This window comes from Ochotona princeps, chromosome 5, assembly GCF_030435755.1.
Source record: "Ochotona princeps isolate mOchPri1 chromosome 5, mOchPri1.hap1, whole genome shotgun sequence".
Lineage (NCBI taxonomy): Eukaryota > Metazoa > Chordata > Mammalia > Lagomorpha > Ochotonidae > Ochotona > Ochotona princeps.
In genome coordinates this window covers 100565268-100577898 of record NC_080836.1, presented here as the reverse complement: position 1 = coordinate 100577898, position 12631 = coordinate 100565268, and the positions used below count along the sequence as shown (strand labels likewise).

Genomic DNA, 12631 nt, shown 5'->3' with positions numbered 1-12631 from the left:
GGAGTTGAATCAGAAATGGAGCAGCCAGGATATAAGCCAGTGCCCATGTGTAATGCCAGCTTTGCAAGGCAGAGGATTAGCCAGTTGGGCCATTGCCCCTGCACCACCAATAATTTCATAGATTTCACTATGAACAGGATTTGTACTTCAGTACATTTTTACAGTTTAAGGCACATGATACTGGTTCATGTTGATAATTAGAAAATCAGGTTTCATGCTGTCATCGGGTCATTGACACATTGATCCTCCCTCGTTAGAGGACCTTATGGGGCCAGAAAGGAAGGGGCGGATTCAACATGGGCTCCCAAATCTATGTATTTTTGTCTCCCAGCTTTCCCTGAAATGTGCAGGTGGATTTCATGTGGAGAAGAGTTTGACTCTGCTATTTGGTCCAAGGTTGAGAGCAGTTTTTCTTTTTCTTATCTTCTGCCCTGAAACCCAAAGGCCATGAGGATGCTTGATTGAATTCTCTTCCTCCTGTTGATATCATGTTATTTTCTATCAGCTGGAAAAAGGAAGCCTTCTACAGACAGTGAAAGAGCAGTTGCATTCCATGTCTCAGGAAAAGCCTCCAGAGAATCTCAGGTCTTAATGTGTCCATCTTAGGGAAACCCAGAAGTAAATTGAGAGAAAACCGAGCTTGTGAAGCTGGGATCGTGCAGTTTGGAAGGCTGGAGAGGTCCAGAAATTCCCACTTCACTTCTGGGGTAGGAGTCTTTGTCGTTTTCATGCTAGCCTGAATTGCATCAGGGTTGAAAGAGGGGCTTTTCAAATCCGAAGGAAATACAAACTGGCCACCGAGAGAAGGGAACAGTGAGTGGCTCTTAGCCGTGGATGTCAGGCAGTGTTTTGCCGCAACAAGCAGGGCATGGTGCTACATGAAGGAAGAGCTGGCAGAGGGCTTGGAAAACTCCTGGATGGAAAGCAGAGCTTCTGAGGACGCCGATCTCTCCTGATCCCAAACTGTGAGTGCTGCAGATGCTCTGCTTGGCCCTTGGGCTCCAGAACCTCTGTTCGCATCCACTCCTTGTCAGTGTGCTCCGAGATCAGACGAGCTCGGGCGCGTTCAGGGTGGCATGGCCGTAGACCCTGTCAGTGTTCTCAAACATGTTCTTCAGAGTTGTTGGGCAAACCCCATTTACAGATGTTGCAACTATCCTTGCTGGGGGCATCTGTTTATAACCATTGAATGACACGGGATGGGAAAATTGTCATTTTTTTGCTGTTTATTTTTTCTTAGAATGATTCACTTCTCATAAATTTCCTACCCTTTGCCCATTTCTGCCACCGGAGAGAGTACCGTATTTCTTCCTGATTTCCAGCTGGTTGTTAACTCCTCATGAAGACTGCCATTTCGCAATTCCCTTTGTTCATTCAGACAACCTGGGTGGCAGTAGCTTTCTTTTTTGAAGTCTGTATATCATTTAGGACAAATTGAGTGGCCAATTTTGTGGCTTGGTGTTTCCTGTCTACTCTGTGGCTCTGGGGTATTACAACTGTTAAGGATGGATCTCAGAAGGGACCTATTCATCTAGGAAACATTGGTCTCTTTCATTGATGGGCAGGGCAACAGGAACTGACCTTGGCAGTCAGCTCTGTTGGGGGCAGAACCTATTGCAGCAGCTCTGCACATTGAATCCTGTGTTCTTCCTCATAGAAAGGACTTGCCCCTGGAGGAGCATGACTGAACGGAACCCCCTTGAAAAAGAGGCAGTGCGGAAGAACTGTTGATACAGAACTCAGCAAGTATAGTGTCCCATACTACAGAGTCTCTGTTGATCAGCGTGTATGTAGGTTGTGGCTCCAAGTATTTACACAGTCTGGTATTTTGAGACTGTTTATAAAGTTGACAGTTAATAATTATACATATCTATGGGGTACAGTGTGATGTTTCTGTACATTTATATACCATGAAATCATCTCAGGGTATTAAGGTTATCTATGGTCTCCAAGTTACCATTTGAGTTGAGAATATTCAAAATACTGCCTACCATGGATTACATGACTAATGACTCCTCTGTTTCATAAGACACCAATACTAATCCCCCTCTCTTGCCATGGCTTTGTATCCGTCTCTCTCCATGGCATAGCATCCTCCCCAGACTCTTCTTGTCTGGGATCTCTGCTTCCTGAGATGTGCCCTCCTGTCATTGGCTGCAGCATGGATGGACTTAGCGATTGCGGTGTTTGATGAAAGGAGCCTGGCATGTAGAGACTATTACAAAAGAAAAACCTTTTGCTCCATTTTTCTTGGAAATCAGAGCCATTAGGGGAATTTCATAAAACTATATTTTAATGGAAATATTAAAATATCAGTATTTTTATGGCCAGGAAGATAAAGATAAAATCCACTTTTTAAAAAAACCAAAGTGTGTTTTTCAGTGACTTTAAGTCAACCATATGGGTTGACTTTGGATAACTCGATGGGAATATGAAAGAATACATGGGGCAGCTACAACTACTTGACTTACTGGGGGAAAGTGCACAGACCCAAGTCAGGATTGTGGAATACAGTGGGCCTTATTTTCAGGGTCATTCTAGGGGGAGACTGTCTTGGTACATCCATTTTATCATTCTGCTCTTATGTTTTAATGCAAATCCCATTTAACAAATTCTCTTTGTCTTGTCTTTGGGGAAACCCTTTTCGGACAATTATTTTCCCGTGTTTCTTTGTGTCGACTTGTGAGTTTTGTTGCCTTATGTTTGTGTAATTTCATGGGTTTCAGACAGCCTTGTCAACGCTGTGAAGACAGTAAAGCAAAAGTGTCATGGACTTCCTAAAGTTTACCCAGCATCCTAAATTAGACCCCCTGACTCCTATTTTGTGTGGCTCAGATCCCCTAGGAACCTCAGGGGAGTTCATTACAGGGACTGTTTGGGAAAGAATGAGTGGATCCAGATTATTTAACTGCAGACAAGGCTTAGCCAGAGCCTTGTGGAGGCCTGCGGTGAGCAGAGGCTGTGCTGTCAAGCCACAGAGATGGAGCTGTTACAACCAGAGAATCCACCATTCTCTGATGTCAGGATTGTGTTTGCTGCTTTGCTGGGGCCCTTGAGTCTGTGCTTGCAAATCCCGGTTGACATGCCTCCAGTTCTTGTTTGATGTAGTTGTGGGCCTACGGCAGTAAGATTGGAGGGGAGTTGTCTCCTTCAACCCTCCCCCATTTGCACGCTTAGGGTCCTATTCTTGGCAAGGTGAAGCTAATTGAATATTTGGGATTAGTGCTGGTTGATTGCCTTGGTGTTTCTTTGTTCATGAAAAACACTTAGTGAGATGTGAACTGCCTGAGGTTCCTAAGGTTTTTTTTTTTTGTCTTTTGTTTCTGCGATTCAATAAATCATACTCTGTGCACGTATGACTCCATTTTTTCCTGAGAATTTTAACAAATGTCTGAATTTCACTTTCTGAAAATTTCAACTGAAATCATTTTTATGCAGAATAATATGTTCACACAGAGAGGAATGTGATACACAAAAATGATAGACAATAGATCTCGGTTAATTCATTGTGAGGGAGATGTTTGTACCAAGCCAAGTTTTTCTTACTCATTTTTTATATTTAGATAAAGGGATTCTAAATGTAAATTTAGTAAATAAACTTCTGGAAAATGGTGTCAAAAAAAGTGGCTCTAATCTGATGTCACATCTTGTGGTTAAATTGCAACCACAGGGGTCACATGTGGCATCAGTTTGTGTCCCAGCTGCTCCACAAGCTCCCTGCCTGTGGCCTGGGAGGCAGTGAGGATGGGCCAAAGCCTTGGGATCCTGCACCTGCATGGGAGACCCAGAAGAAGCTCCTAACTCCTGGCTTCAGATCAGCTCAACTCTGGCTGCTGCGGCCATTTGGGGAGTATAAACCAGCAGAGAGAAGATCTTTATGTCTGTCTCTCTGTTAATCTGTCTTTCCAATAAAAATAAAATAAATCTTTAACAAAAAGAAAGTTGGTCTAGAAATTGATCAGACATCTTGTTAGACTGTTTCATCTATGCTGTTGTTCTAAGTCATCACAGTGTGGCTTAAATCCCAATGCTTTGCTCTCTGCACGCTGTCTCAGGACTGCTACCTGCTTCTCTGTACCTGCCCTGTCTTAATTCCAGGATTTAAAAATGAGAGAGATGATATTACTGCACTTGGATCTACGGGACTGGTGGTGGGTCTAATAAATACATGTAAAGCATGACATAAAGGTTATTACTGTGAAGTATTCTGGGTTTGATTGGCTACCAACACACTCATATGTAAACAGTTGAGACATTTTGCTTGGTACTTAGCACCACTAATGAAACTGGACCATTAAGTCAAGGTTGCCGTCTCCCTCTCTGCCATCCATCCCAGCCACTCCTCTCATTCCGCTGGACCGGAACCCTGCCCCAATCCAGCAGTAACTCCCATCCTCCCCAAAGCCCTGAAAGCACTACTCTGGTAATGGTCTCCGAGTTGACTCTTCCAGGGACCTTTGGTACGTGGAATCACCAGTGTTTGTCTTCTTATGACTGGCTTATTTCATGTCGCATCATGTCGTCGAAGTTGATTCATGCTGTAGCGTGTTCCAGAATTTCCTTCCCTGTGGAGGTTGCCTAATGCCCACTTGCAGGTGTACACTGCCCTTTGCTTATCCATTTCATCTGTCGGTAGGTGCCTGGGTTGCTCCACATTTTACCTGTTGTGAATCAGGCTGCTGTGAACTCGAGTGTGTATTTAGCTCCTGAAGACATGCTTTCAGTTGTTTTGAATGCATATCTGAAGAAGAGGCCATATGATAGTTTTGTTTTAACTTTTGTGAGAGATCACCATACTATTTTCTGTAGTGGCTATACAGTGCTCAAACATCCCTGTTTGTCTGTAGCCTCACCAACATGTGCTTTATGTGCTTTTAATACGATCATCCTAATAGGGGTGATATCCCATTTTAGTTTTGCTTTGCACAGTGGTTAGTGGGAATGTATCCTTGTGCTTATTCTTCATTTGTGCATCTAGTTGGAAAAGTGTTTATTAATGTGTTTTATTAATGTTCAGCTCGGGATTGAGTTACCTTTTATTATTAGAAGTTTTCCATATATTCTGGGTATTACTACCGTATCATATGTATGATTTGCAAACATTTTCTCCCAATATGTGGATTGTCTTTTCATTTACTTATCTTTTAATACACATTTTAAAACATTGATAAAGTTCAGTTTTTCTATTTTTTCATTTGTTATCTGTGCCTTTGGTGTCAGATCCAATAAATTGATGTCGAATCCAATGTTACAAAGTTTCACCTTATGTTTTCTCCTGTAAGTTTTTTTTTAAAGACTTATTTTATTTTATTGCAAAGTTAGATATACAGAGAGAGGAGGAGAGACAGAGAGGAAAATCTCCCATCGACTGATTCATTCCCCAAGTGATCACAACGGCCTGTGATGTGCCGATCCGAAGCCAGGAGCCAGGAACTTCTTCCAGGTCTCCCACACGGGTGCAGGGTCCCGAGGCTTTGGGCTGTCCTCGACTGCTTTCCCAGGCCGCAAGCAGAGAGCTGGGTGGGAAGCCAGGCTGCTGGGATTAGAACCAGAGCCCATATGGGATCCTGTCACATTCAAGGTGAGGACTTCAGCTGCTAGGCCACGGCGCCGGGGCCTCTCCTCTAAGTTTTATGTGAGGTGGGCCTGCCTGAAACTCCAGCATCCCATATGGGCACCAATTCATGGCCCAGCTATTCCACCTCCAATCCATATCCTTGTTAACGTGCCTGGGAATTATAATGGACGATGACCCAAGCACTTGAGCCTTGGCCACCCACATGGGAGACCAGAGGAAACTCTTAATGCTTGACAATAATCTGGCACAGCTGTGGCTATTGTAGCCATCTGGGAAGTGAATCAGCAAATGGAAGGCCACTCTCTCTAATTCCAACTTACAAATGGATAAATAAATCTTTTAAAAAAATAGTTTTACAGATGATTTAGCTCTTAGATCCTTTTTGAGTTAATATTTTGATATGACATCACACAGAAATCTAACTTAATTTGTCTCCATGTGGATATGCAGTTTTCCCAGTACTGTTTGCCGAAAAGATTGTCTTTTCACATAAGTGATCTTGGCATCCTTGTTGAAAATCATTTGATTACACATGTAAATGTTTATCTCTGAGCTCTGTTCTGTTCCTTTCTTCTGTCTGTTCAAATCTACTTCCGATATTTTCTAGTGAATTGCTAATTTCCATTTGCTGTTTTCAACTCCGAAATTTATTTTTGTTTCTTTTAAAGTATTTGTATTTTATTTTTTCATTTTGTTCCTACTGTGTTTTTGTGAATGTCTCCGCATTCTTTTGAACACCTTTAAAATGGTTGCTGTAAAGTCTCTATCAGGTAGATCTGACCTTAGGTATTTCTCAGGAACAGTTTTTCTTGACCTTTTATTTTCCTTTTACTGAGGCAGAGATTTTTGTTTCTTTGTGTTGTGAATTGTTATCACCATGGTGAAAATTAGACATTCAAATCTGATGTGATAATTCCAGAAGTCTGATTCTCCCCTTTTCCTTGGGCCTTGTAGTCTTTGGCACTGATTTTTCTTTGTTCATTTGTTCATTGTGGTAGGCTGTCTGTGTGGCATTGGTTAGTGAGGTATAAATGAGAAGTCTACTCCAGTCTCTTCTGAGCCTAAGTCTTCCCTGGGCATGTGTGGTCACCTTTGAATTTCTGTGTATTTTCAGTTACTTTTACCTCAATGTCCTAGTGTTGATGCCTAGTTCTCAAAAAAAAAAATTAGAAATTAAGGGGCGGAAGAAGGTTCTGTCTCCCTGTTTCCTGCCTGAAGGGGGCTGTCAACACCATCAGGGCAGGTGCAGCATGATGGCAGCTTGCATCTGTGCACTCCCTGGTGGGAGCAGCAACCTGCAGTCAGGTGTTCAGTGTGCAGGGCCCCGCATGTGTATAGGTAGCTCTGGATACACGTGCAACCACTGCCTGTCACTTGGCTGGGGTTGGAGCTGAGCAGCTGCTGCTCTGCAGGGACTGGAACTTGAGTGAAAGAAGCTGAGCTTCACACACCCTCAGTAGACTCCCAAATTTCCAAGTCGGCCCTGCAGACAGATTCTGCTAATGCTGCTGTCTGTCTGGCAGAGTCCTGGTGCTTTCTACACTGCGTCTTCCCCAAATTCTCTCAGCAACACCTGCATGTGTAAACTATTCAACAGTGAAGACGGTAGAAGAAAGTTGGGAGTACCAGCACCCACTACAGCTTGGTTGAAGCTTGAAGATTCTATGCTCAATCAAGAAGCCAGGCAAAAGAGGTCACAGATTGTCTGATTTCATTTTTGTGGAGTATCCAGAACCCTAAATCCGAAGGACAGAGAGCACATCGGTGGTTGCCAAGAGCTGAAGGGGAGGGTGGGAGACGGGTTGACTGCCCATGTGTGTGAGGTCTCCTTTGAGAATGATGAAAATATTTGGGAACTAGTCCTTGATCGTTGTGCCGTAGTGCGAGTTTACTCAATGCTACTGAAATGGGCATGTTCAAATAGTTGATTTTAAATGCTGTGAATTTTTACTTCCATGTGAAAACTAATAAAGTTAGTAGAAAAATAATAGGATCTTTTAAACTGGCATAAACAGAAAACACATTTTGGTACATTTTATTCATGAAACAAATCCATCTTTGTACTCTGACTCCCATCCAGGCTGACAGGAAGATGCTCAATTGTTTGTGCTCCTAGGGGAATGTAGGCACTTGCGCTGTTTGGCTCATTTGTCTCCCTTTCGCTGAGTGGTGACTATCATTCCCATCTCTCTCCTCCTGTCCTTGTCTTATCTCCTCTACTCCTGCATGCCACCCTTGCCTCAAGGCTGTATTTCTGCTATTAGTCAGTTCTCACTGGGGACTGTTCTATCTTGTTTTCTGTCATTTAATTTTCTCTTCTAGCAGGTAAGTTTCTGAGTTCTCTTTGCTCCTATGTACCCTTGGCCCTCATTGACATTCTATTGGGAGCAACAGGGTCCAGAAAGTACATGGCTGCTTTTGTCCAGTTGGGTCCAGTGGCGTTTTTCCAGCCTCTTCTCCAGGGCTGTCTTATGCTACTGCCTGCTGTGTGGTGAGCTGGGATAGCCTATTTGCAGAAATAGGTTGGGACTTCCCATAATGGCAGCTAGGCCTTTCCTGATGTATCTTTCTTTGTGCCTCCTTGCCTGGGCTCCTTCCTTGGTTTGGAGGTCGCATATCTTGAAATCAGTGATCATGCTTTGTGATGCCTTCCACCAACAGGACACACTCTTCCATGTGCTGAAGCAGCTTAGGGTCCTATTGTCCAATTCTGTTAGTCTACCTTATAGCATGATCAGTCTTACAGCATAATCGGTTGGGGTATGTTCTGACCTACCAACCTGGTGAGTTATGCAATGAGAAATTATGTGGTCTTCAACCGTTTCTTCTTTTCCGTGATTTGGATCCTTAATTCCGATCAGCCTTTCCTGGCAGTTTTGCCTGGCACTTTGCTAGTGTGCATTCTAGTGAATGTGTCCACAATGTGCACACTTACACATTTTTACTAAGAGGTTATCTTTTTAACTTCTTCAATTAACTTCTGTTTGTCTTATGACCAAAACTCAAAAAGAAGCAGCATCACTCAACTTCTGTTTTCCACATTTTTTTGGTATGTAGCTTTTACAGGCCCCTAAGCAATGTGATTTGTTCTCACAGTTTCCATGCACCATTTCTGGCCTTTTCCCTCTCACATTCATAATGTTTGTATCTAGGTCATTAATTTTAAATCTAATTATAAATTCTTTCACGTGGTTTCCTAACTGATCATTTAAGTTTTGTGCATTTTATAATGCCTATGCCCGCAAAGTAATAATTCCATCCATTTTGATGAAAGATAGAGAAAGAATGAAAATCCCTTCCTGAACAAATTCTTACAAAGACACTGTTTGTACCGCTTGGAATTATTTTTCTTAGTTTTATTGCTGCTTGTCCAACTATTTGATAAGCCAGCATTCTAGTCTTAACACATGTGCAGATCTTTCATTTATTATCACATAACCAGATGCCCATCAGTTCAGAATTGTTCAGTTGAAAAATAACTTGGCATTGGTATGTTTTTCAAAATTATCTTGGGAGGGGAAACAGTCATGCTTTAGGCTGTAATTTAAATAGAACCACTTTTGTGTCCTTGGCATTTGCTGCAAGCAGTCAGTCTAAGTAAATCAAACATTGAAGGATTTGGAAGGAAAACTAGGGTAGAGTAGAAGTTGATTTTTTCTAATTGGCAGCATCCTTTTGATTCCCTCCTATCATTAAATTCTCTGTGTGTTTGGGTGAACATAAACTGAATAACTTTGTGATTTTAAAGAAATGCTAAGTTATGCAAAATATCAGAATCCGTCATTTTAAGATGAGATGCAGGAGGGTAGTTGTCTGGAAATCATAGATTGCAGCCTGCAGACAGGTTTTGCCTCATGATGAAGACACTGATCAACATGCCCGTGTACCACATATGAATGTGTGGCGTTGATCTCAATGCTAGCTTCCTGCTAGCATGGACCTTCAGAAGCAGTAGTGATGGCTCAGTTGGCTACATCCCTGCAACCTTTTGACGAGTAAAGGATAGCCGCCCTTTCTCTCTCTCTCTCTCTCTCTCTCTCTCCCCCTCTCATCTCTCTCGCTTCCCCTCCCTGTCTCTCCCTCTTCCTCACCTTTTCTGCATCTCTTTATTTTTCCCTCCACCCTTCTTTCTGTCTCTTCCCTCTATATTCATCTCCCCCAATAATAAAAGTAAGTTTAAGAAAATATGCCTCTGTTTAAAATTGTTCAATATGTTCGCTAAATAGGCAACTTGTTAGAAAGGACAGTTACTGATTCTTAAGAAAGCTATTCTCTCCACCTCTGATGTGTTGATTTGACTGGGTGAGGACATCTGGTCAGTTTATTAGAATGAAAAACTGACTGCTGACCTTCCTCTTTTTCTTTTCCTCTCTCGGCAGGTTACCTACCTGGGGAAAGTCTCCACCTCAGGCATGCAGTTTTTGTCAGGCTGCACAGAGAAGCCAGTCATTGAGCTCTGGAAGAAGCACACACTGGCCCGAGAAGATGTCTTTCCAGCCAATGCCCTCCTGGAAATACGACCATTCCAAGTGTGGCTCCATCACCTTGACCACAAAGGTGAGGCCACAGTTCACATGGATACCTTCCAGGTGGCCCGCATCGCCTACTGCACTGCCGACCACAATGTCAGCCCCAACATCTTCGCCTGGGTCTACCGGGAGATCAATGACGACCTGTCCTACCAGATGGACTGCCACGCTGTGGAGTGTGAGAGCAAGCTTGAGGCCAAGAAGCTGGCTCATGCCATGATGGAAGCCTTCAGGAAGACTTTCCACAGCATGAAGAGTGACGGCCGGATCCACAGGAACAGTTCCTCCGAAGAGGTCTCCCAGGAATTGGAATCTGATGATGGCTGAATGAACTTATGATGCCTTGGCGATGGCAGCATGGGTCATGGAATTCAAAATCTAGATGAAGTCACGGTGATTCCAATTTGGGTTGCAAAGACTGCCAAACCATTGGCTGACCATGCTTTTTAAATTCAGAAGAGCAATTCTAAATCTAAAGAGATGCATCATTAAAGTAATTACCTGACATTGAAATCTGCTGCTGCTCTGACTGTGAGAAAGGTGGGAGTGTGGATGGGGAGGAAGGTTCTAGACTCTCTTCTTACTATTCTTTTTTTTTTTTTTTCTCATTCCGTAATGCCTCCCTGTGGGAGAGCCCCAAGCCGATTTCCACCACTCTCAGGCAAATACTCCATGGCTATTATTCAGAGGACCATTCCAGTCTGCCTTACGAGATGCAGCAGGAATGTCAACAGCACCTGTAGGATCCTTGGTTCAGGTGCAGGGATGCCTCCTGATGGTCCTGAGAGCTCCTCTCCTACAGCATGCCTCAGACTTTCTCCGCAGTGTGTACATCAGCACAGACTTGATTGAGCTTTATGACTAACGACCTGATAGTTGGCAGTTAATTCACAGTTAAAGCTTTTTATGTACATGGATATATCAAGTAGTATCCTCTTATTGTATTCACTTCATCTGTTTTCTTAGAATACTTGCAACTACTAATAACCCTTCCCTTGTCCACTCTCTCTTCCCTCCAACATCCTGAGAGGGGTGGATGTTCAACCTACACTGCAGGACACATGAAGGGATAAAGAAAACCAGCAAAAGAAACAAAAACAAACATTAAATTCAAAACAACCACCAAGACAGAAACCCTGGAGAAGGGGAGTAAGTCATCAAGTGAGAAAACTGTGTGTTCTTCCCCTCCTTTCCAAGCCTGTGTGATGGAAATATTTAGGTAATGTTCCTGTCTGACGAATCCTTCATGACAAGCTTCAAATCTGGTTTGACATCACTTAGGAACCTTTGTTTCATCATTGAACATTACAAAGATGAGTTAGATAAATTGGGCTAGTCTGGAGAACCTATGTCCACATCTTAATCTGAACAGAAGTCTGTGACCTTAAAATTGGCAGTCCCGTAGGCTCAGAGTTGCCCATTTTTTCATGCTGTAAGTGCAGAATTCTCCCTAAACCTGAGATTTCTCAGTTTCACCAATCTTTTAATGTAAACATAACGAGTCACCATAGAATGAAGTTGAAGATGTTAAAAGTATATGCATTTAAGGCAAAGGATCAGATGGCGAATTCCCAAGGTAATGCAGCTCCTGTCCTTCCAAGAATCTGTTTTCAGTTGTGGAAATGGTAGGAGCACTTGGGCACCTTAGGAGCCTTAAATGAGAGTTAATCTGATGTAGTGAATGATGGTGTCAGTTTTTCTGGTCTGTTCTTCTGTGTGTCTGAGTATACGTCGTGTGTCTGTACGTGTGCCCTCTGTTCACGGGTCCAGTGTTCAGCATGTATAATAAGCATGGAGTCATATTGAGGAGGACTCGCTTCTTGAAGATATGCTTGTTGCTTTACAACATATGTAAACAATCCTTTAGCATAAATGCATTCATTCTTTAATAAAAATGTTTGCATTAATAGAACTGAGGAGTTTCTTATTCTATGTGTTTTTCCAAGTAAAGAAAATCTGAAGAAAATAGATTATTGATTAAATGGGACAATTCTCTTAATATATTTGTAAGCTTGGTTCTATAGTACACATTTCTTGACTGGGTTGGAAAGCCTTGCTTTATTTTCTAAATGTGCAGTCTGGCTTGTAACTGCTGCCCTGCTTTTAAGCTGAGAAGGTGACAAACCAAAAGTTGGAATTGTTATTTAGTGTGGTGGACTTACTTCAAAGGAGAGTCTTCCAGGACATTTTGCAGACAAGTGATATTTACAAAAGCTCCTGAACATCTTTGGAGAGCCTGTACTGAAATCCTGGAAGAAAAACGCTGAATGATTCTGTCTAATTGGACTTGTTAAAAATGTCTCCTGAAGCCCGTGATTTCCCCAAATGGCCCCATTTATCAAGTAAGACAAGCGGCCAGGGAGCCTGCGTGCCACAAGGAGTGCTCTTCATTAAATCAACTCTTCGTGGAATCAATAACAATGTAAAACCTTCTAAAGTAGAGATGTGATGCCTGCTAATGACATATGCTCCGGTGAGAATGGCTACCCGGCTCTTCTGGTTGAATGTTTCTTTCCAGTTGAAC

The 12631-nt window shown here is 42.7% G+C and overlaps 1 protein-coding gene across 1 annotated transcript in view; it reads left to right on the top strand.

Moving 5' to 3' along the window:
- PID1 (phosphotyrosine interaction domain containing 1) overlaps positions 1-10813 on the top strand; it is a 230947-nt gene extending 220134 nt beyond the window's left edge. Inside the window, exon 3 of the mRNA XM_012925564.3 lies at positions 9958-10813. Within this exon, the coding sequence (XP_012781018.3) occupies positions 9958-10434 (477 nt within the window). The 3' untranslated portion in view covers positions 10435-10813. The remainder of the gene's footprint in view (positions 1-9957) is intronic.
- The last annotated feature ends 1818 nt before the right edge of the window (positions 10814-12631 follow it).